This window comes from Acanthopagrus latus, chromosome 4 (genome assembly GCF_904848185.1).
Source record: "Acanthopagrus latus isolate v.2019 chromosome 4, fAcaLat1.1, whole genome shotgun sequence".
In the NCBI taxonomy this organism is placed as follows: Eukaryota; Metazoa; Chordata; class Actinopteri; order Spariformes; family Sparidae; genus Acanthopagrus; species Acanthopagrus latus.
Window position 1 is genome coordinate 6393174 of NC_051042.1, and position 23142 is coordinate 6416315.

Below are 23142 nucleotides of genomic sequence, written 5' to 3' on the forward strand. Positions count from 1 at the left end.
ATCGGTGATGGTGAAAGATACCTCGTGCCAAACTCCAACCAATCACTGTTCCATTATTGACGGCCCCCGACCCCGGCGTAGAGTAGTACACTGTAGTACACAACGCGTTACACCCAACACTGATGAGCAGTAATAGTTAAGAGATGAAAGAGCCACAATAATGATTTGAACTTACTTCAGTGTATTGTTTTAAATCCAGTAAAGACGATTTAGCATGGAAAGTTTTCACAAACATTTGTCGCAACTTGTGTGTGCTGTTCATGGGGTTTTATCAAGTTCCCAGCACGTTGACCCATTCTGTCCACACCTAACTATAAATACAACCTGTAATCACCATCATTAATGTTTCCTTGCGGGCAGCTTTGATATATGCTGCCCACGTGTTACTCTTATTGTCAAAGTGATCATGAGGGAGGTGAGGCAGCTGCAGATTCTATGCTATTTAAGTGATTGTCGTCACATGTCATCTACAGACAATGTGCTACAACAATTTGCGGTCCTTTCCATCCACATGATTATGTGACGGGATTTTGCCTGATACTGTAGTAGGCGGCAATTATAGCTTGGAGAGGAAACGGGTCACGGTTTTCAACTTTGAAGCTGACATCTGTGACCAACGCCTCGACAAAGCACTTGTTTATGTGATTGTCATCTTTCCATACACAGTACAAAGACTGAGGCTGTGTTTGAAGTTTTCTAATGTGGAACGCTAGAATCTATACCCACGTTTGGCTGTGTGGTAAATCTTCATGATGCAAAGCACAGCCAGTTCAAGTACTTTTGGGATAGCTGGCGTTGAAGTGGAGAGCTGCATCTAGCATTTAGATTTCTTGGCATTATGCATTCCTTTTTTTTTTTCGGGAAGAAAAACCACAGTCCAGCCTTTGAACTCTTACCAGATGCCTACTTGTCAAAAATGGAAAGTTTAAGATTTGAGCACGTAAGCTTGATATAAAAAGAGCAGAGCGATCTGCATTAACAAAAGCAAACAGAAGAGAAGTGCATGCACTCCTCGCTGTTTGCCCTTAAGTGTGTTTTTTTTTTTTCCCCCTGTTGCTTTTTTATATTTGCATAAATTCCAGAGATGCACTTCCATTTGCATGTGAATACTTATTTTGCTCCTTCCATATGCTGGCTTCAGTATGGAAATGCTGCCCTGTCTGTCTGAGTCCATCTGTCTCTCCGTCTCCATTCCCACAGCTCACAGGAATAATGTTCAGAGTGTTTGCCTCCTAGTGCCCAAGCCAAGTACTTCACTGGAGAGCCTGAGAGCTTGTTTGGATGAACGAGCTCAGAGCTCTCGGGCTCTTTTAGCCACCATGACTTTTGTGAGTGAATTCCATGATAAATGACAGGAAGACATTTGAGGGACGAGATAACACAATTGAAAAACATCAGCTGCTTGATGCTTGCTGCTGTGCAACACAATTTTAGCGTCTCTATCCTGTAGGCTAGTGTTCCAAACCATTATTCAGGTCATTTTATGATGAAAGAAAGAAGACACACTGTTTCTGATGTAAATGCATTTGTTCGAGCTTTTGTTGGAATCAAAGCTTAAACAGGCGAGCAGTCTTTCTCCATCCCTCCCTCCCTCCCTCCCTTTCATCTCTTTCTCTTTCTCTCGCTTCCCTCTCTCTACCTCTATCCCTCCTCCTCTCCCTTCATGTTCCCATGCTGCCATTAGTTTCCCCTCCCTTCCTCTCAGACCTGTGGCAGCTAACAGAAGAGTCCTGTCCTCCCCTCCCGTCAGAGGTAGCAGACCCCCACAGAGAGATGGAGATGCCTCATCACTGCCTGAGTGCTCGCTGTGCCTTCTCGTTCTCCTCTCCCTCCATCACTCTGTGTATTTATGAGCACAGGCACCAGGAGTGCTGGCATCATAAACTGACATGTGTGCTGTCCCTGAAGCTGTCGTCAGACACAGTGACAGGCTCAGGGAGATACTGCAAGGGATATGCAGAGAATCGCACATGCTGTAACTTCATCAGTAAATCCATTAATTACGGTAGACCTGAGCACCAGACCACCCTCTGAAAAGAGACAGAAACCAAGAGTCTCCCACTGTATCTGCAGATGACTGCACAGCCACTGACCTCCACTGAATGCTATTGGCTCTGATCTGGGTCAAGACACTTCACACCTACTAAAGATTACACCCCAGATTAAAACCCACACAAGTTTATTTAGATGCCACTAATTGACAACACATGAAACCAAATGAGGTGGAAGTTTAACCTTGACTGTGAAGCAACAGAAGACAAACTAATTTTAGGCACCGTGGAGAATTTGGTCCTATTTAATAACTAGATTTGGAACAGTGATTATCGAATGAGACAAAGCTAATCTGGATATGTGTCTGTATTACAGGCCAGTCACATAAATTAGATGTTAGTTGTATGTTTCTGCATACAGCAGATTTAGGTTAAATGTACAGGAACTATTCGACGGTTGACGAGATGTCTGGGCAGTTTCTAGTAGAAGCTGTTAACCTTAACAAAGTGTTTTTTGTGCCGTAACCTCACCAGACCTAAGCACAGTGTTGCCATAACATCAAACTGAAAAGCCTTTTTTTTTTTTTTTTACTGACAGTTAGGTTGCTGTAAAGTCTTTAAGCTTGAGCAAAAAGACTTAACAATACATGCAGAGCAAGAAAGTGAACCACAACTCCTCTTATTGAAAAAGCAGCTACATTTATCTGTCTGGAGCCACAAAGTCAGACTCCCATGAGAAAACAATTGGCAAGAATCTCCCACAACATAAAAAATACAGAGTATTAGACTGGTGCTATTGTAGCTGGCCAGCTATAAACTGAACATGACCTGGCAAAACAAAGTAGTTACGGACAGACCTGGTTGCCAGAAGCGATTCTGCTCACCGTGAACAAGAAGCAGACAAATATCTGAACTCATCCATTGTTCAAAATGTTGTATTAAGTCTTAAGAGAGCTGAATTTTCCAAACATAACTGATAACTGCAGCAAATTTGTAACGCAAACTGACCCTCAAATATTAAAACTATCGTTTCAACACAACAGTGATTTCCACACAGATCAGTGAGACACACAAGCGGCGGGAACACAGCAGCCTCGATCCATCGTGGTGGCTTTGTTAAGACAAGCAGGAAGGGTTTTATGTACAAATATATCTTGATGCTGAAGCTCTATTGTTGAGTCTTCTAATACAAATCAAGAAGTATTTGAATTGATAAGGAAGTGAAAGTAAAGGGAAAGATAAAGAGGGATTCTTAAAAGGAGGTCCCTGCCGTCCCAGTACTGCTGTCAGTGTGATGTGCTGCAGTGGAGCTCTAGCTGGTGCTGAGGAGAGAAACTCACTTTATTATGAATCGATGTAATATAAAATGTAACTGGATCATGATTAAACAACAAAGAAACAGACTGAAGCTCTAGTAGGCAGAGCAGTAAAAGAGCGTTTAAAAAAATCCCCAAACACATTTGTAGCAGGCGAGCCACACGCGGGAATCCTTCCTCTGCATCGGAGCACCACCCTTATTCCCTGTTCAAATCAAGAAGTGAGAATAGGCTGCTAAAAGACCCTCCCCTCCAGCCACACTTCACCAGTACAGAATAAAAGCCCAGGCCCACTTTAGGGAATACGGTGTGCTCCATCATCTGCTAGCAGGGTCACGGCCAGGCCAGCCGGAGTGAATGTGTAACGTTGTGAGCATGTGAACATGTCAGCAGCACAGCTAGGGCAGCGCAACATGTCTGCTGTTGGCACGGCTGCTTCGTAAGTCTACCCTCAACAGCAGACAGCAGCGGGAAAATATGACTCTTAAAAACAACATGCCGTGTACTGCTGGGACTCATGTACATGGACACATATGGCCACACACCTTCACGGGGTCATGGGGACACAGACTAATTGTGTTTACGGAGTGGTGCAACTTAATTGTTACTCATAGTTCGTTCAGGCCTGCTGTCATCACATCAAATGTGCTCTCGCTTTCCTTCACCCTCCTTTTATTTTGCTGCATGTCGTTCATGTTATAGAATAAATCACAACATTTGTTTACAATAACACCTGTATTAAGCACTAGCTTACATACGTTAACTGTCCTCTTTCATGATTTTATTCAAAGTGTTTACGGTAAACAAACACTTTCATTCATGTTAGATTTAACATTTATGCCGATGAGTAAAGAAAGTGACAGCTTGAGTTTATCCCACAGTTCACAGTTACTCTGAGACGCAGAGCAGAAACATCTGTTGGACCATCGTGTTCAACTATATATCATTAAACATTACGATAACGGCTGAAGCTTACAACAGAAATAACATTTTTGCTTCTTTCTCGTATCTCTGCGATACAAGTCATCTGCCGGTTGTCTACCCGGATGTGACTGTTGTTGTTACGTGACGTCAGGGTGATGCCACCTGTACTAGATGCATGCTAGTGTCTGCGCTCACATACAGATTACTGTAGAGGTTTTACCAAGCAATCAACAAGCTGACTATCAGAATGACTAGACGCTCTGAATTGTTGTAGAGTGACGTTCACAGGGAGCATCACTATGTGTCTTAATGATGGCCTTCTACAACATTGACAGAACTTTTGTTGTTCTTGAACGCACATATTAACAATCATTTTCTACATAATACCACGTGCGTTAGATAACAGACTTTTAGGTGTTATCTCTGCAAGAAAGCAGTTGTTTGTTTTTTACTGTGCTGCAGCCTGTTGACTTTGGTCCAACAGCCTCAAAATGGCAATTTCCAAAAGTCAACATTATATTATAATGAACATCCCATAGAGTGGTGCAGTAAAAACAGGGATAAGACGCCTAAACGGGGAGACGAGTGTGTTGTTGGCACTGAGCGCGAGCTAATTAAGTGCAGCTGGGGGATAAAATTGCCTCCAAAAAAGTATTTGAATCCTTTATCCATTAAAGAACATCAGTAAGCACCAGAGTTACCTGTTCCCCAACAGCTGACTTTCACATTACCCACATGTAGCTGCGGGGGCTTTTTTAATAAGTGCCTTATCTCAACTCCCAGTGTTGACTATTATTTGCAGTCGGTGGGTTATGGTTGATTAAACTAATACGGTAATATTGTTTTTTTTATTTAGAACATTATAGTTATTTATAAATGGCCGTGATCATGAAAAGGCAATATAAAAACAAATCAGGGGCATTCAGTGGAGAATATTAATTATATGTAAATGTTAATATATTCAACAAAATTTTGCCTCATAGCAAAATATATTGAAATTCAGATTTGGGGATGAAGCCCTAAAGTATGAACACAACATCTTAACTGGAACACACACACAATATATTTGGCGCGCGCACACACACACACACACACACACACACACACACACACACACACCATGTTAGTGCTAGTGATTAGTGAATGTGTTCCCCCACTGGGTGCTGCAGGAAGCTGATCAGAGGGATTGTAGCCTAAATTGATTGTGAAGAGCTGAAATCAGCCTCCACCAAATTGCTGTTAGTCCGGACGCTGATGGCGAAGTGTTTGTGCTGCGGCTTGGTCTCTCAGGGATGCTGCTGAATGTGTGTGTTTACAAGCCGAAGCTCTCACAGCACGGGCTGAACTTTTCTATGGGTTGTATTTACTCAAGCGTGGTGAAAGGCTCAGCCTCATTTATAAATGGTCTGTCGCCTAAGTGCTAACTGCAAAATGTTATGGGTGCCTATTCGGCTCTTGTTTTGCAGAGAAAGGATTAAAATAGCTTCGGTACCTGCGTCAGTGCTGGTTATTTTTTAAGGTCAGTCTTGTTATCAACAGATGTTTTGGGCTCGACTGCATTCGTACGTGTGCGAGATCCGCTTTTTCCTGACAGTCTGTTTTACACACTTCAATACACGTGCCCTTATTTAGGATATAACACCATCCATCTCCAACACACACTCATCCAGGATGTTGATCTGATGTTTTTGGATGTGGACAGTCCTCTGGGTGCAGTAATTGGAAGAACCACTCGGCACACAAACATCACTTTCCCTTCACACCCTTCCCTTAGTTGCAGGCAGCTGACCCCTGTGAGCGGCGCCACCAAAGCTGGAGCTTTTATTTTTCCTGTTAGCACCCACCCCCTTCTCCCCACTGAGCCTCCCAGTTTCCATAAACTAAAAGTAGAATAGTAACATCACAGTGGGTTGTGGGCATCCCGCTGTCTGCAAGCGTAGTGCGGTAGCCGCTTCTCAGTGGGTCCAGCCGAGGGAGGCCGCTTTATTGGTGGGAGTCTGATTAGCTCGACTGTTTGTTAGCAAGGCTCCCAAGGGGAGGTGCAGCTGCTCCCACTTCTGCCAGCACACCATTTGACCTTTTCAGCTTGTTCCTGGTTGTTCAGCTCCACTCACTTTATACATCAAATGTTGCAAGTGCATGTATACACACATCCACACTGCTGCAGAGAGCTTTCTCTGAAATCAATTATTCCATTCTAGGCTTGCTCTGTTCCCCTGGAAAGGTTGAATTGTATCCTTGTACCTCCAATGCAATAAGATACAAAGGCAGAAAGAAAAGCCTGTTCTGGCTCTGGGCATTGGTGGTGAAATGCTCTGGAGACGTACAGCATCACTGGCTGTTTTGATCGGCTTGAAAGACGTGCCCAGGAGGCCTTGCTTTCCTCTCCTAGCCAGCATGTGGAGCACGTGACGCATATGATGCAGATTTGTTGAAGTAGAAACGAGGGGGGGGGGTTTACATTGCACATCATAGCCACACATCTTCATTTGCATACCAAGTCTGGGCAGCTGTTGGCTTCATGATTGTGCATGTTTCAGCGAGCAAGCGTGTGTGTGTGTGTGTGTGTGTGTGTGTGTGTGTGTGTGTGTGTGTGTGTGTGTGTGTGTGTGTGTGTGTGTGTGTGTGTGTGTGTGTGTGTGTGTGTGTGTGTGTGTGTGTGTGATGAAGCAAGGCATTCAAGGAAACAAAGCAATCACACCCAAATGAACTCACCAGTGGCTCACGGATCAAGGGGGTACATGTGTTTGATGATGAAGGGACGCTGTGTGTACACACAGTGGATGATTAATTATTGATGCACCCAACTCCATTCAATTACTCTCGTCACTTCCAAATAGGGGCGTTTGTTTTTCCCCCACACGTTGGAATCTGTGGACCCTCTGGGTTTTTTTATGTCTCAGTAGGATGTATGTGGCATTTCACAAATTCCCACACATTAAGCCCTCCTGCTTAGTGTTTATTTTGAGAACCCAGAGCAGGGATTGTCACTTTTTTATGAAAACCAAATTACCAGAAAGTAAATTGCCGGAGGGCCAAGAGTGGATGCAAACACAGACATACCATCATCCCCTCCAAAACATACCCCATACAAATTCCTTCTCCTTGTTTATGTAGGCCCACAGGGAATTTGAGAATGTTGATTTTGGATGTGAAAAGCAAGATAAATGTAAAATTGAACAAACCGTGCCATTTAAGAGGAAATGTGTTGCAGGGTTTCAAAGGGACAGCTTTTCTGGTTGATAAACAAGAACATGCACAGGCTTTCAGAGGTTTTAGCCGCCTGATAAAGAGTTCCCTGGAGGTACAAACACAACCCCTCCCCCAATCCCTGAAGTATGTGCTGCATCACCACATGGCATCCAGGAGTCTCATGGATTTGTCAGATGGGTCCTCTCATATCTCAGTTCATCTCTGCCAGAAGACAGCAGGGGTGTTCAGGGAGTGCGGAGACGTAAATACATCTGTGGCCCACTCCAAACCCTTTTTACCTTTTTGGTTTGTGCTTATCGAGGCGGAGGAGATCTGTTATGCTGTCTGAAAAATATTTGTAAGAATGTCTGCTGAGACACACTGTCTGCGTCATGAAGTCCAATTTTTCCTATTCAGTACATTAACATGCGGCCGGCCCAGTCAGTTGGAGGATTGTAGGCCACGTCTGGCCCAGAAGTGAATATATTAATCTAACTACATATAGGTTATAGTATATCTAGTGTGTACTCTCACACATTAATGTTTATAGATGTGCTGCACATATACCTCACCATAAAGTGACTTCACCAAAGGTTTTTATGTTGCTGTGGTAAAAGTGAGAGTCAGCCATACAAGTAACACTTGAGTAAAAGCACCTGATTAAATGTTCACCTAACTTTATTGTGATAATCAGCGTTTTGTTTGTTTTTCCATCTGATTGTCAATAAAACAAGTTGATTTAAAAATGCACTGTCTGAAAAGTAACTAGTAACTAAACTGATCCAAGTGATGTTGTGGAGTTAAAGTACAATATTTGGCTCCAAAATGTAGTGGAGTGTAAAGTAGCAAAAATGGAAATACTCAAGTAAAGTAGAAGAACCTCAAAATAATACATATTGTATGAGCCGTGGAACAGTGAAAGACATATTTCCAATATTGCATCGATGACATTTTGAATCTTGCTTCTTGTAGTACAGTACTTGAGTAAATGTCCTTGATCACTCTACTTTAGTATTCAGAGCCACCTGAGGAATCAAAATAAAGAGACGCTGAAATGCAGAGTTTGATTACATCTTCCGATTGAATTTGCGAAGGTTAGAAATGTTTCATTAGCAAAAAGAATGTTTTTGAATAGACTGCTGAAAGTGTGCGGCCCAGTTGAATGTGTAATTGAGTAACGCTGCTTACCTCTCGGAGTTATTCCTCCTAATGCGCCTAACTTTGATGTGTCCCTTCTGGCTCCACCATCAGCATCTCCAGCGCTTTAAAATGGTTCCAGAAAGATATTTCAATCACTGAAGATTTAATGAGGAGAAATTCCTTCATTTTTGGGATTGCATTTTTTCGGATTAATAAAAGCTTATTTCTCTCCTGGGGAACTTTTTCATATTTGGAACTTTTTCCGACGATGTTAACATGCCCCAGAAAGTGATTGGGGGGAAAATGTGTTTGACACATTCAGGAGAATCAGTTTGAGACACAAAGACGTTTTTTTTTCTTTTCGGATGATATCAGTGAGTCGGTACACCTCGTCAGTTTACCTTTGTGAGGTTTCAGCTGCACTTTAATCTTGACTGTCTCTGATTATCACAGCGAGGGGGCATGTGTGCCATTACTGATATGCTCCACAGATCTGATACTGTATCTCCGTCAGTTTCCCCTTGGCCACTGATAAGGTGGAACACAATACAAGGTGAAGTTTTATCCCTTGTTGACAAATGTGTTGCATTTTTATTGCTTATATAATTGCATTCAGTTTATCATTTTATTGCTCGTAGGGTGTTGAGATGGTGTTAATGGAGTTTGTTATTGATATGGCAGAGGTACTGGAGGACATGAAGAGAACAAAAGAACACTTGCTCGGTCACTCCCCCGTTTCTCCCCTCACCTCTCACTTCTTCTCTCCTCTCTTTACTTGAAACATTTGTCTGCTCTTTCTGACTCAGTTTCCTTTGTCTGCACATTAAGACGCTGCGCGAGTGTCGTGAGCTGTCAGGCTGCCTTGTCTTTCCAGCCTCATCTTGAAAGAAAGCAAGTGAAACAAGGCTGTAGAGGAAACATCTGCCATAGTTATCACAAGTTTCAATGAGTTTTTGTCTTGGTTCAGAAGGAATCTATGATTTCACTTTAATCACCATCTTGCACTTCAACTAGACGCCCAGATGTGTGCTGCTCAGTTTATATTTCCTCATCATGCCACTTGTGCATGTTCGTAAGAAGCATGACAAAGACTGCCAGCTTTAATTGACGGTCTGCTTTGTGTTGCTTTTCTGAAGACTCCGGACTATTGTTCACTCTGCTCTGTTCATTCTGTGGCAGATAAAAGTAGTGACTCAGTAATGGACCATTAGCATTGTGCCGGATCTGTCTCTTACGCAGTCATCATTACCGAACCACATTAGACACGGAAACTAGCCCTGAGAAAATCCATTTTGCAAGAGCCTGGCATGGCCTGCTGAATTCCCTCTGAAGAGGCTATCTGTAGTTACAGTGCTGTGGGTGCTTCTGACAGATATCTGAATTCAGTAGATTTATGCTCTCTCGGTGAAGGTGCATAGTCGGAGCCGGTGAGGTACTGTAGGCTCTCTTATCTGTGTACTCTGACCAGATGATGAAAAAACTACTTGGCATAACTTTACGGCTGCGGTCTGTACAGCTGCACTCGCGGGGGAGCAGAGCAAAGGATTATGGAGGTAGCAACAGAAGATAAAAAGTTTAAGTCATGAGGCTTTAATCAGAACTTTAATGCCACTCTAATTGTTTTAATTTCACAAACGGCTTTTGCCTCTATTGAATATTAAGATGAATGCTTTGCAGTGCATGTCTTTGTCTTGACTGTTTTGCGTATCGGTTACCCAGATTTATTATGCAGATCTGGAGTAACCTTCCTCGTTAAGCCTTAATGCCAGCCATTCATTACCTCTGGCACAAAGACTAATGACACTATTAATCAGCTATGAATAGAGTTCGACAGAGGAAGAGGGAGGCTGACACCTCCTTACTGTAACAATCCTAGGCATGCACGTACAAGACAGATTGTCAGGAGGACACCGAAAACTGCCCAGCATGTCAAATACCTACAGCTGACAAGATGTCTCCAGATGGAAACTGCATCTAATGGTTTTATTTCCCCTCCTTCTCCTAACCCATAATGCAATTCTCATTAGGCTTTACAAGGCTGTGTCTTGCCGCAGCAGCCCAGGTTTGACCCAGGGCATGTCATGCTCACGCTCTCCTGCCTGTCTTCAGCTGTCCACTAAAAGCCAGAAAGAATCTTAAAAAGAAAATACAAAACATTAATGTTAAAAAAAAGAGGCTACTTTTGAGGGGAAGAAATACTGCCTTTACTATAACACCTCTAAATACGAGTAAAATATATCATAAATGATTATATATAAAGCCCTAGTCTTTCTTCTATAAGCAGAAAACACCTCACATTCATTGTTTTTAACTTGTTTTGAAGCGGCAGTCGTTCCAGTCCATCTCCCGACACTGATGTCAGCATTTCTTTAAAATGTATGTGTGTTACTGCTCGGTGCATCTGCTTCAAGAAAGGTGACACATTCCACCTCTTATCTCAGTTCCTTTGCCCTTAGATCCGCACTGAAATTCACTCAGAGAATTAAGGCAGTGTCCAGAGTGTGTGCAAGGCGCTGCTGCCTGTGCCCTCTGAGAAACCTTTCACTCAGCCCGGCACTCAGGCTGTTTCTGTTTTCAGTCTTTCTGCACCAAAATGATTCCTCCTCTGCAGAACAATATGCCTGTCGGAACCCAAGATAAGGTTGTTTTCTTTCTAAATATCTTTTCTCATACAACGCTTGGCTCAACTTCTGTCATGACTTATTCTTCTGTCTCAGACAACAAGCAGTGGCTCAAATCCAGACGATGCAGAACTGACTAATATGAAACATATTTTGGACGCATGGGATCCTGTCCTACTTCTCTAGTTCAGCATTTCAAGCCGTCTGCTCATTTAAAGAGAAGAAAACAGGCTTTAAAGGGAAATCTGGATGTTTGTTTGTACACACAGTATGTTGGACTAATGGCGATGGTGCATTATTAGATGGCACTGACACCTATCTGGCTTATAGATATTGAAACGCAACGTTTTAAATGTGTTGAAAGTGGTTCTGTCCTAACTGTTACAGCAGCTATCCATTAGTAAGCAAGCAGAAGTCACTCATAAATCTTTTGTCCATTTTCAGGTTTCTGTCTCTCTTCTGTAATATATACAGACAGCATGAGCCCCTATGCATTAACTGTACCAGTCAGCTGCCCAGGCTGACAGATGTAACAGATAAGGGTAGATAGTGGATCGTGGTTTGGGTTTTAAATCTAAGAGGCTCAGATTTATTTGAATATTTTGCCTGCAGTTATGAGTCTCTCTCCGAATAAGACATGCAAGCCTTCCCAATATTAGATTGAGTGTTTCCGTCTGTGTTTGTTTTGGCTTTTATGTATTCATAATGAATGGACCTTTGTCTCCACTGCCGGGGTGACTTGCGGTGTTTGCTGTGTATTCTCACAGCGTATGATCCTCCATGTACCGCGGATTGTTTTCTCTCCTGTCTGTATTTTTTAGTAATATGCTCGAAGTGCTTCCTCATCAACAAACAGGCTTCGAGCTCCTGTTTATCCTGCAGGCCTGCCGCTGGTGTTGTGATAACCCCATCACCAGTGTGATGTGACACCACACTTTTTCTTTGTGTGTGTGTTTGCGTTTTTGTGGGGACCAGTAGACCTCATGGGGACCAGAGACTGGTGCTAATGCAGCAAAACATCAATTCTGAGGTCCCGGCTGAGGTTAGTGGTGGGGTGTGAATTGAGGTGAGATTAAGGTTAGGGTTTGGGTTAGACTGTCCACAATGAATGTCAATGTAAACTCCTAGTGCGGGTAGCTGTTTAAAGTTGTGTGTGAATATATGTGTATGTCACTTTATAAATGAGGATAATCGTTCAGCAGCTGGTCAGTCACACTGCAGTCAGAAACTGTTAGGATGATGATGTGTTTTCCTTTGCTTTCAGCCCAATTCCAGCAAACTGGATTTCAGGTGAAACACTAGCTTTGAGGATGAAGTCGTTCGAGGTGGTGGACATCCAAAATGAAATGAAATGTAGTTGTCCTTTCCCATTGTGTGTTAGTCGTGTTTGTTTCTCCCAGACAAGGCCATCAATGAGTGTTTTAGATCCAACCAGTGGAGTTATGTGGCCTGACCCCATCAGACACCTGTCTTCAATCTATCTGAATATTTCTGACGGCCACACTGAAGCAAGAAACATCCTGGAAGAAGCGGAAGTGAAGTAATCGAGTGTCTGTTGACGTCTCGTGGTTGTAGCTTCAGTCATCTGAAGGTGTTCGGAAGGTGTATCTCGTCTCATTTTAGTTATTGATACATTATTTTTGAGGCAGTTGGTATTTGTACATGGTCTTGTCTGGAGGACACCTCTTTAACATTGTTTTATGCATTGATGTATTTTATTTTGAGGCAGTTTTAACCGCCTTTGTTCTAATCATTGTTGTTCTCGCCAACACATTTCTTTCTTTGTGCTCTTTGGGCTGGTTTGCTGTTGGCTTTGTGGTGTTACTTTGTTAAAGAGCATAAAAGACTTTTTTATCTTCCTTTTTGCGATAAGGGTTTGTTTTAATAAGCTGCAATTCCGAGTCTAAAGTTAGATTGTAACTGGCAATAAACATGACAATAAGTTTTGTGATTCAAGAGGCAAAGTAATAGAACAAGTAGTGTTTCAAAGTGCAAAGAAGTAAAGTCATACCTTACTTTGTTAAAAGATGAATGTAAATGTTAATACATTACTTTTTTTTAGAGAAACAACCTCCTATCAGATGTTTGATCGATGTTGTTTTGAAAAGATTATAATCAACACTGTAACTCGACAACACTGAAGAGCAGAGACAACACAACCTTAAAGATGTCAGATGGCTGCTGAGTGAACTCTGTGTGCTGATGTTCAGATGTAAATACACATGCAAACACTGACATTCGTGTCAAGCTCCTTCAGAGGTTGCAGAAAGTCAGTTCTCAATAAACACATTGATCACAGAGTGAGCGAGCGAGTGTTTGCGCACAGAACGGTGTGTTTGCACCATGTAATTGTTTGCAGCAGATCCTTCATATCGCTCCAACCAGAAAAGACTGAACTCTGCGAATTGGAAATGTAAGCAGATATTGAAAGCCAAGTTAGCGGTGACTGCACATGCCATGACAGACAAACATGCCAGCAGCCACTTTGAATTTCAAAACAATCTCTGCAGTAATAACGGCCCGTTTGCACACTTCATTTTGCTGTGCGATTCTGTGTTTCAGCTCTGCCCTGCAGACAGCTTCCCTGACCTGCCAACAAATGGAAATGTCATATGCACTGACATTCTTTCCGTATGGTTTCGTTTCGCCCACTTGCGTGGCAAATGGAAAGCAGATCTCTCAGAGTCTGACCACAGATTGTTCCTCCAAAAAAAGGATTAAAAAAAAAACACCAAATGAAATCACCAACATTTCTGTGGCGAAGCTGTGGAATGTGACGGCAGAAGTGTCTTAAAAAAAAAACTCATCTGGTGTGTTCGTTGTGAGAATCGAGACTTTTTTTGGGAGGGGGTTAGACTTCAGTTGTTTTTACTGCATCTGAAATAAAAGAGTTTATTTACCTGAGCACAGACAGCTTTTCTACCACTGTTTTCCAGCCAATACGATCCAGTTTTTAATGAATAAGAATGTCAAAAAATGCAAATCAATCATTTTAAACCACAAATGATTGGCAGAACCTTCTGTGAAAGTGAAATGTGTGACGCTGCTTATGTTCTGCCCCCACTCCCTCGACATTAGAGAGCTGTGTGTAGACTTGCATGTGTAGTCCCCTTGTATTGTGCTTGTATTTGTCAGCTTTGTGAATGTAGTAGAAGTGTTTTATTTCTGTGGTTCCTTGTCACACCAAAAGTCTTTTTTTTGTTACGTTGTTGTTATTTTGTTTTTTCTTCTTTTTTTTGTTTCCTTCCTTTCCTTCGTTTCACTGTCATTTCCATTTCAACTCCTTTCCTCTCCTCAATCTATTCCTTTCGCACGTGATATTTCTCCCCTCCCCTCCCACACTGCCACTGTCTCCCTCTCTCCCCCTCGTCCCTTCACCCATCCTGCCATCCCTCCTTCCCTTCCCTCCTTCCTCCTCCCCCTCCCAAACCAAAGACGTAGCCCTGCCCTCTTTCCCTCCCCCTTCACTGACTCCTAACACTACTGACCATGTAACGCCAGGCTCCGGAGGTGTAGCCAGTCCCGCAGGCCCCACCCCCTCAGCCCCACGAGATGTCGTGGCTTCGCTGGTTTCAACCCGCTTCATCAAACTGACCTGGCGCCCGCCGGCTGAACCCCACGGAGATGACTTAACCTACTCCGTTTTCTACAGCCAGGAGGGCACTAGCAGGTACTACACACACTCAGCTGTACTGTAGTACTGCCAGGAGGGTTCTCATACTCACATTACTGCTGGAGTCAGCAGGGTGCTAATATACAAACATCCCCGCGCCAAAGTCTCAGGCCACTCTGGAAATATCTCATTAAAGCAGTTAAAGCACTTATAATAGCAGTAAGTGTTCAGTAATTAAAAACAAACTTCCCTCCTCAAAGGATTATATTTTTACATCAGTTAAAATACTGTAATATATTTTCTCAAGTATCCTTCTGATAAATTTCCCTAAGCTTCGTTTGTGGAGGATTTACTGTATATGACTTAAAGGTACATTGAAGAGGCTGAGAGGATTTTGCACATTTCCTCATTTGCATTTTGGCTATTATTCTCTGTAGAAAGTTAAAAAAAAAACAAGAAAAGCTTCAAGATATTTTCCTGAAATACTGCAGCAGCAAATACTGCTGCTGGAGCTTAAGATGCAGGCACATACATCACCATATGTGCAAATACACGAGGTGTACAAGCAGCAGTACACAAACCAGTGTGGGTGCACATGTGGGATTTTTCTCTCTAACCATGGTTTATTTCACTGTAGACAGACAACTGCTAATATGCTCATCATTATCAATCAATCAAACTTTATTTGTGTAGCACTTTTCATACAAAACAGTAACACAAAGTGCTTCACAATGAGAACAATAAAAAACAAAGCCTCCCACCCCCACCGCCCTACACACTGTGTAGATACATACACAGCTACAATACAAACAGCAGCTTCTGAGGAGCGAGGAAGTAAAACACGTCAAAAACGCACAATCATTAATAAAATACGGGGACAGTACCCTTTCATTGATGGCATACTTTAACATAAAATGTTATAATTAGTGAATTTGAAAATCAGAAAGTGTGAGACCACCAGTCAGAACACCTCGACCCAGCAGCAACACAGGCCCAACAGTACAAGTGAAAGGCTGAACCCTGAAGTTACCTGATTAACTGGCGGACAGAAAAATGTGTCAGTTGCATCATTTATTAAGCAAAAATGTCAAAGATTAACTAGTTCTATACTCAAATACTGGTATTAACAGGTTCTATACTCATCACATACTCAAATGTTAAGTTCTACTTCTTTTCTTTTCTTTAAGTTCTGCTTCATTTTAGATTGCTGTTAACTGAATATCTTTGAGTTTTAGTCTGATGCTTGGACACATCGAGAAAGGTGTCTCCCCGAGCTTGGCTAACATTTAAAGGGTGTTAATTGTAAAGAAAAGAATTAAAAGATACAATATCTACGACATCTACCATAAAGAATGCAATATGTAGGTCTATTACCTGTGTATTTTGCCTTGTATCAGGTTAGTAATAATCACAAACCCTGAACCTTTTAATGAAGTTCTGACACTTTAAAATTGAATTATTGTTCAATTAAAATGTTATGTGTGTGCGTGTGTCCGTGTGTGTGTCCACTTCAGGGAGCGAGTAGTGAACACCAGCCGTCCAGGGGAGATGCAGGTCACCATCCAGAACCTGATGCCAGACACCAAATATCGCTTCAGGGTTGTTGCCCACAACAGCAACGGGCCGGGAGAGAGCTCTGCAGCGCTAAAAGTGGCCACCCAGGCTGAAGGTAAAGACACGCATACACACACACACACACACACACACACACACACACACACACACACACACTCATTCATATGTGCTCAGTAAACAGGACACATAAACATAAAGTCGAACTCGAGCCAGTTTGTTGGAAACATGCTCGCGCTGGCACAGTGAGGCAAACAGGATGCACTCAAAAGAAGCACACACAAATGTGCAAATAAACATTCACACAAACAAATATTCCCTCACATACAGCATATGCTCACTTCAAACAGACACCCTCCTCTCTACACAAAGCACACACACATAGAGGAGGACGCTGTGTGTTAAGTCAGACCACCCAACAGCAGACCAGAGAAATGCAGCTTTTTCTTCTTATAAGCCACTTCTTGTTTACTCCACAACATTTACTATAAGCCCTCTGTGTGTGTTGCTTAAACCTACCTGAGTGAGGAATGTCAGAAATTAGCCGTCCAGATTTTGCCTCTCATCCAGTCTGTCGAGAGATGAGATGCAGAGGTTAATTGAGATGTTTTTTTTGGCTGGAGGACACACAAGAATGAATAAGGTGACAAAGAGATTATCTTCTTTTTGTTTCCTCTCTGTGTTGGACTGCGCGTGCCCCTCTAGATCACTTAGTTTCAGCCATATTTGAAAGTGCTGCGCAGGGGGTTTCCCAGCACACTGTCAGGAGGGATGTTCCTTCACCTCCAGACTTGGCTACAGCTCAGTCACTGTCGCTTTGTAGGTCAGTCGGTGTTTCTCTACCTGTGTCCTTGGTTAGAGGGCGGACAGATCGACATGCGTGCACATAAAGATGCACACACAACCACACCTTAATGCCTGCCAGCAGGCGCCGAGCCTCCCATAGGGATAACAGAGAGGGCGGCCTGTACCTGTGCAGTATATCTCTGTCGTGTGCGTGCACTTCAGTGGAAGAACATGCTTCGAAATGGGGCTTAAACTGTTGACCTGAGTCTGAGCGCCAGCCGTGTGCACACAGTGCTGCCCCCGTATCACCTCTCCTCAGAGACCAACCTAATACACCTGCACACACACACTCAAACATACCTCCAACATCAGAGCATGCTGACAAATGGGAGCCCCTCTCCTCTGTCAGGAACACCCGCAGCTAAGGCTTACAAGATATTTACGGCACAGACCTATATCTGTGGCTGACAGCCGGCACTTTAACCCCATAGTATTTATTTCATTTTAAATCCAATCTGCCACAGTACAGACACAACAAGGACTGTCCCTGTACGTCAGCTCAGAACGTTCTGTTTAGAGCACAGTTGCAAATTATAAAGGCAGAGATACATATTTTATTACGTTGGCTCTGTCTAATGGGCGGCACACACTGCACATATGAAATATAGACTCGGAGCTGAAAGTGCTGACTGCTCTATTCAAGTGTATTTACATTTGCATCACATGAACAATGTGGAAATAGTATTTTTCCATCATCCCCTATTCCTGATGGATATACAGTAATAGGACAAGATCACATCACGTAAATGTATACATCTTACGTTTTATGTTGTTATTTGCTCAAGGGGAATTCCTGCATTTTTAAACTTTGGCGTAAATTATTCATACTAAAGACTAAATCAGTCCAGTAGATTGCCTCAGCTGGCAGCAGTGACGCAGCTGCCACGACGGCAAAGTAATCCTTAAGGGCAACTCTCACTGTCAGGGTTGCGTCCACTAAAAGTATTTGTTTTTACCCCTGACAGGCTGAGGTTGTTATTCTAAGTGTCTGACAGCTTTATAGAAACCATTCCTACAGATAGAGAACAGTATGCTCCTGTTTGTAACCACAAACAGAAGTCTCGCTCTAAAATCTCCCAGGGTGAGCTGTTGAAGTTGTAACTTCATCTAGACTGGAAATAAATCAGCTGAATATTCTTCAGTGTAACAACTGCTGGCAGTTCCTCGTAGTAAACTCCAAAACTTGTCTCTTCAACTCCAACTCACTTTTCCACACTCGTCTTCCTGCAACAGCTCGCCTCTCAAGAGATTCAGATGCTGTTTTTGGTCACAAAAAGGATCATATTGTCTCATGAAAAGGTCTCTGAATGAATTGTTTCTCTAATGTTGTCAGACACTTAGAGTAACAACCTAAGCCTGGTCAGTGGCAGCAACAAACATGCTTAGTGGACCTAACAACGTCCACTAAACATTTCTGTCGATCTCAGTTATCTTGCAAAAAGATATGCCTGACAGCCATCATATCGAGCTGATAAACAGACACATAATACATTCTGATTCCTATCTTGACTAACCAGACACAGAAATAAACTGTTTACCACGCTGAATACAAAAGGAAATGGAAGAAAGTCAACATGGCTGGCAGCCCAGTCCAGAGAGGACAGATTGGTCTTGACGGAGCTGCAGCCTTTGAGCCCTCTCCTGGTCTAAGCTCTGACCCACACGAGGGAAATGTGTCTTTGGTAGCCAAGAATGTGTGTTTGGCAGCAATCAGTGGACACTGCTTAATTGAGTTCCTGTCATCCAGATTAAGCAAAATGCCTAAAAATGGGTCAGGTGTAACCCTAACCCTATCCCCATTACCTAACCCAAAGACGGGAGAAGGTTCGAGAAACAAACAAGGTGGATGGTTTTCTAATGGCTGCTCTTCTGCTTCATTTCTTTCACCAGTCCAAGTGCCGGGCCCTGCTCCGAACCTGCAGGCCACGTCCAACACGCCATCCTCAGTGTCTCTGAGCTGGGACAAACCCGTCACTGGCAACGGAGACATTGTCACATACAAGCTGTACTACACGGACAAAAGCGTTGGCAACGAAGAGGTAGGAATCAGTCTCTACTCACTCAGTTTACACCAAATATAGACAGAATTATGTCACTTTAGATGTATGATCGCAGAAATCTTTTCAGATATCCAGACAGGCTTGATGTGTCTCAGTCATCACGTATAACCACTGATCAGCCGTGTCTGTGTCTGCAGAGACCCTGCACTCTGCCTTGTATTGTTTTCTATATATTATGCTGTATTCGAGATGTTTCTAGGTGTCAGAGATTCTGGAGTAAGATAGTTGATTTACAGTAGAAGATTCCACGGCACATGTTGAGCTGTGTAGCGGCACACACTGCGGTCTTCAAGCTTCTGTTCCCTACCAGAGAGCAGCTTCATCGCATGTTGTCTGAACTTCAGAGCACTTGTGATTGCTGAGTCTCGTTTCCAGGACGTATGATAACCACTCTTCTGGTCGTAGCTCGTCACTCCACAGTATTTGATGGACGGGAATTGAGACTCAACTTTCTTTCTCCCGGATCTCTTAGAGCACATTTGAATGCCTTTTAAAAGCTGGTACTGACTCAGCCTTTAAGCATTTATAATATTTCCTGCCTTTCAATATTTCCTTGTGTACTTTGCCTTCATTATATTGATGATATATTATTGAATTCACTTAACATTCATTATTCTACTGGTGCTATTCACGCTTTGCCTTGTAAGTGGAGAAGTACTGCATGTAGCTGACGCTTGATTTTGCAGGGTTCATTAGATAAAGTAGAAAGAATATGACTGCATAGTCTAATGTAAATTGTGATGAGCTAAGGAGTTTCTAGTCATTTGCCAAAAGACTCTTTGTACTGCTTATTGGCTGCACTCTTGATTACACACCTCATGCTGAAACACCTATTGAGCAGAAAGAAAGCACATATGATTCACCCAGTTCTTCTCTGCGGGTGTAAATCTGTCACAAGAGTGGAATCAAGCTAGTTAGATATTGAGTCAGCCGCAGCAGTAGCAGTGCACAAGCCAGTGAGGCATTAAAAAGCCTTTAATATGATAATGAATGAAACGTCAGCCAGCACACTGAGTAATGATGCCTCAGCTCCCTGGAGGAGAGTCCCTGAGATGAGGTGAAAGGGGCCAGAGATGAAGAGAGGGACGAGAAGAAAGAAAGAAGAGGTGAAGGAAGGAGAACAGAGCTAGAAGCTGGAAAGAGACAGTGCTGAATGGGTATGAAATATTAAAGGACAGAGAGAAATCAGGGACAACCTGTGATGCATCTCCAAAGGTGACGTGGTGACAGGCGACCGTCCGACCAGAGTTCAGAGGTTGAGATTGGACCGCTCCCGAAGCAAGATTAGATTTCCAAAAAAAGTCTTCACTTTTTACTCCAAGTGTCAGAAGCGAAGAGCTGAATGCAAATTGGCTTGGAATAATTGGGCATGTGCCAGCAAGCCCAATTTGTAGAGCAAAAAGTCGGAAATCACAGAAAGCATAATTTGTGTCTCAGTGGAAGATGACAGATTTACACAGAATTACAAATAGACAAGTTAGTCTGATGAAACAGTGAAAGCTGCCATCACATTTTGTAGCTTTGTCAGATTTGACTGGCTGGATTGTGAATCAGTCGGTGCGTCTTGTTTACAACATGTTTGATGCTGTCTCAAGGGTTAATGCTAAACAGGCGTGAAATACTCACGTTAATGTATTCTTTATCTCCTCTTAGAGGTAATCGTTTCCTTTCGCTTCCTTTTTCAAACGAGCTTTACATTTGTTCCAGTTTTATCTTGTCTTTATATTCTTAATTGTTAGGGAGCACATTATTTTCCGGTTCAGAAGAAAAGAAGGTTTATTTGTTATATCTGAAAATGTTAAATGTCTGAGTTGAAGACCTTGATACGTGTTTGCCCTCACGCAACTTAAACTGACATCTCTTCCTCCGTTCTTCCCTTTCAGGATGTTGACATAGACGGTCAGTCGTACACGCTGACTGGCCTGAAGAAGAACACAGAGTACAGTTTCCGTGTGGTGGCCAACAACAAGCACGGTCCAGGCGTCTCCACGGAGGACATCGTAGTTCGCACCCTGTCTGACGGTCAGTTAGTTCATGAAGAGCAAATCAACCAAAACTGCTTTTCAGAGACGGATTGATTTTATAAAAGTTACACACAAACATAAGAAAGTGGACACAGCCTATACTGATGTCTGTCTACGGCAAACATAGTGTAGGCTGACCCATATTGTTCAACTGATGGTATGTCATGTGTTCAAGGGCTTAAACAACCAAAATAAGTGCCGGTTTTTCAATTGCTTAATCGGCAAATCATTTCAGTTCCCAGCAGATCATATTCTGGTCTATGTTACACTGGAGTAAATGACCTGTTTTCTTTTCTTCACAGTACCAAGTGCTCCTCCTCAGAACCTCACTCTGGAGGTCCAGAACTCAAAGGTAAGACCTGAACCTAGTTTAGATGTTTCTGTTGCCTTATCGAGGACCTGAAAGTGTTTGTTTTTTTTTGCATTCACAATCTCAGATGCAACATACAAATAATAAATGCACCTAAACTGCCTGCAGCTCGACTCTTTGCCGTACAGCTAATGTTGCCGCTTCACCAAATCCACAAACACTCACTTGTGCACACACAGAGTCTGCTGAACAAATAAATAGCCTGCAGTCCAGAACAGTTGTTCCTCTGTGCGATTAGCCGCGTCAGAGGCCAGTAGCTCCAGCTGGTTAAGAGGGTGTGTGAACCCTCATCGATCCTCTCATTGGCAGGAGACTCGCCTGTCAGAAGGTTTTATCCTCCATATCACTTTCCCTCTGTACAGCTTCTGGCAAAGCAGCCTGCGGCTTAAATACAAGTGGATACGAGAAAACAGTAGCCTGGGAGATGTGAGCGCACAAAAATAATTCTTAGGCAGGTGAGACGAGGGTTTATGGCCCCGTGAACATAGATCTAAGATGGGTTTGGTCTGTAACTTGCCTAAACAATACTTATTAGGATTATGGCTACAAATGACCATCATTGTCTCTGTTGAAAAAGATTAGAGTTAGGTTTAGAATGTTGATCAATGTTTCTCAAAACCCAAGCTGACAAAGACATTCAGCCATCTGTCATAGAGTAGTAAAGAAAGCCTAAAATCAGTCACATTGAAGAAGCTGCAATCTGAGAATTTTGCCTTTTTTTCTTAAAAAAATCAATCCTACTCTGGATATGTATTAAATAGTTAACAACTAATTGCAATCAATCGCTGCAGCTCCAGTTGCAGAGCTGCTGCTCTTATGTTCAGAGCAACCCTGGTAAATATGTGTTTAACGTTTCAGGATTAATAGAAGAGCGTTTGAATGTGTCATTTGTTTTATCTCCATTGAATTTGGATCAAATTTCTCCCAGCCGAGGCGACACCTCCTGGTGGTCGTTTTAAGTTCATTGTTCATCAGCTTTATTACAGTTAAACATATTGTAGCTGTTGCATGACATTCATTATTAGATAAAGCTGCTGGGGTGGCTGCGGGCCTCACAACAGGCTCCTGATTAAAACAGGAAACTGGCCACGGCTGACTATCTGTTGAGCCATTTGATCTTCAAACAGAGAGCTGTAGGCCTGTTTATTGTATATTTCCACCCGAGTGTTGGATTAAATTTGATAAAAGATGTTTCTCGCTCATGACACGTGAGACAGCAAGTGCAAACCGAGAGAAGCAAAGAGAAGAAGAACCTCAGGGCGCGTGCATTGACTACAAAAGCAGCAGCCGGCCCTCAGCCCTTTGCTGGTCGATGCAGCCGGAATGAGAGCAAACTGTCAAAGCAAACTAGAGAATGAAAAAAAAAAACAAAAAAACTGGTAGACAATCCTATCACACACTCCCAGCTTGAGTGAGAACTGGCCACCCATGCTGAGGGATACTCAGCTGAGATTTGTGGAGAGAAAACACTCT

At 42.8% G+C, this 23142-nt stretch overlaps 1 protein-coding gene across 12 annotated transcripts in view; it reads left to right on the forward strand.

The window, feature by feature from the left end:
* The window catches only part of neo1a (neogenin 1a), a 170612-nt gene that overhangs the window by 122686 nt on the left and 24784 nt on the right, over positions 1 to 23142 (forward strand). For 11 of the 12 annotated variants that reach the window (XM_037095244.1, XM_037095249.1, XM_037095251.1 and 8 more), the window contains exons 8-12: positions 14620 to 14854; positions 16312 to 16466; positions 19106 to 19254; positions 21159 to 21297; positions 21602 to 21651. In XM_037095244.1, the coding sequence (XP_036951139.1) occupies positions 14620 to 14854; positions 16312 to 16466; positions 19106 to 19254; positions 21159 to 21297; positions 21602 to 21651 (728 nt within the window). The remainder of the gene's footprint in view (positions 1 to 14619; positions 14855 to 16311; positions 16467 to 19105; positions 19255 to 21158; positions 21298 to 21601; positions 21652 to 23142) is intronic. The other variant, XM_037095248.1, reaches the window with a different exon arrangement.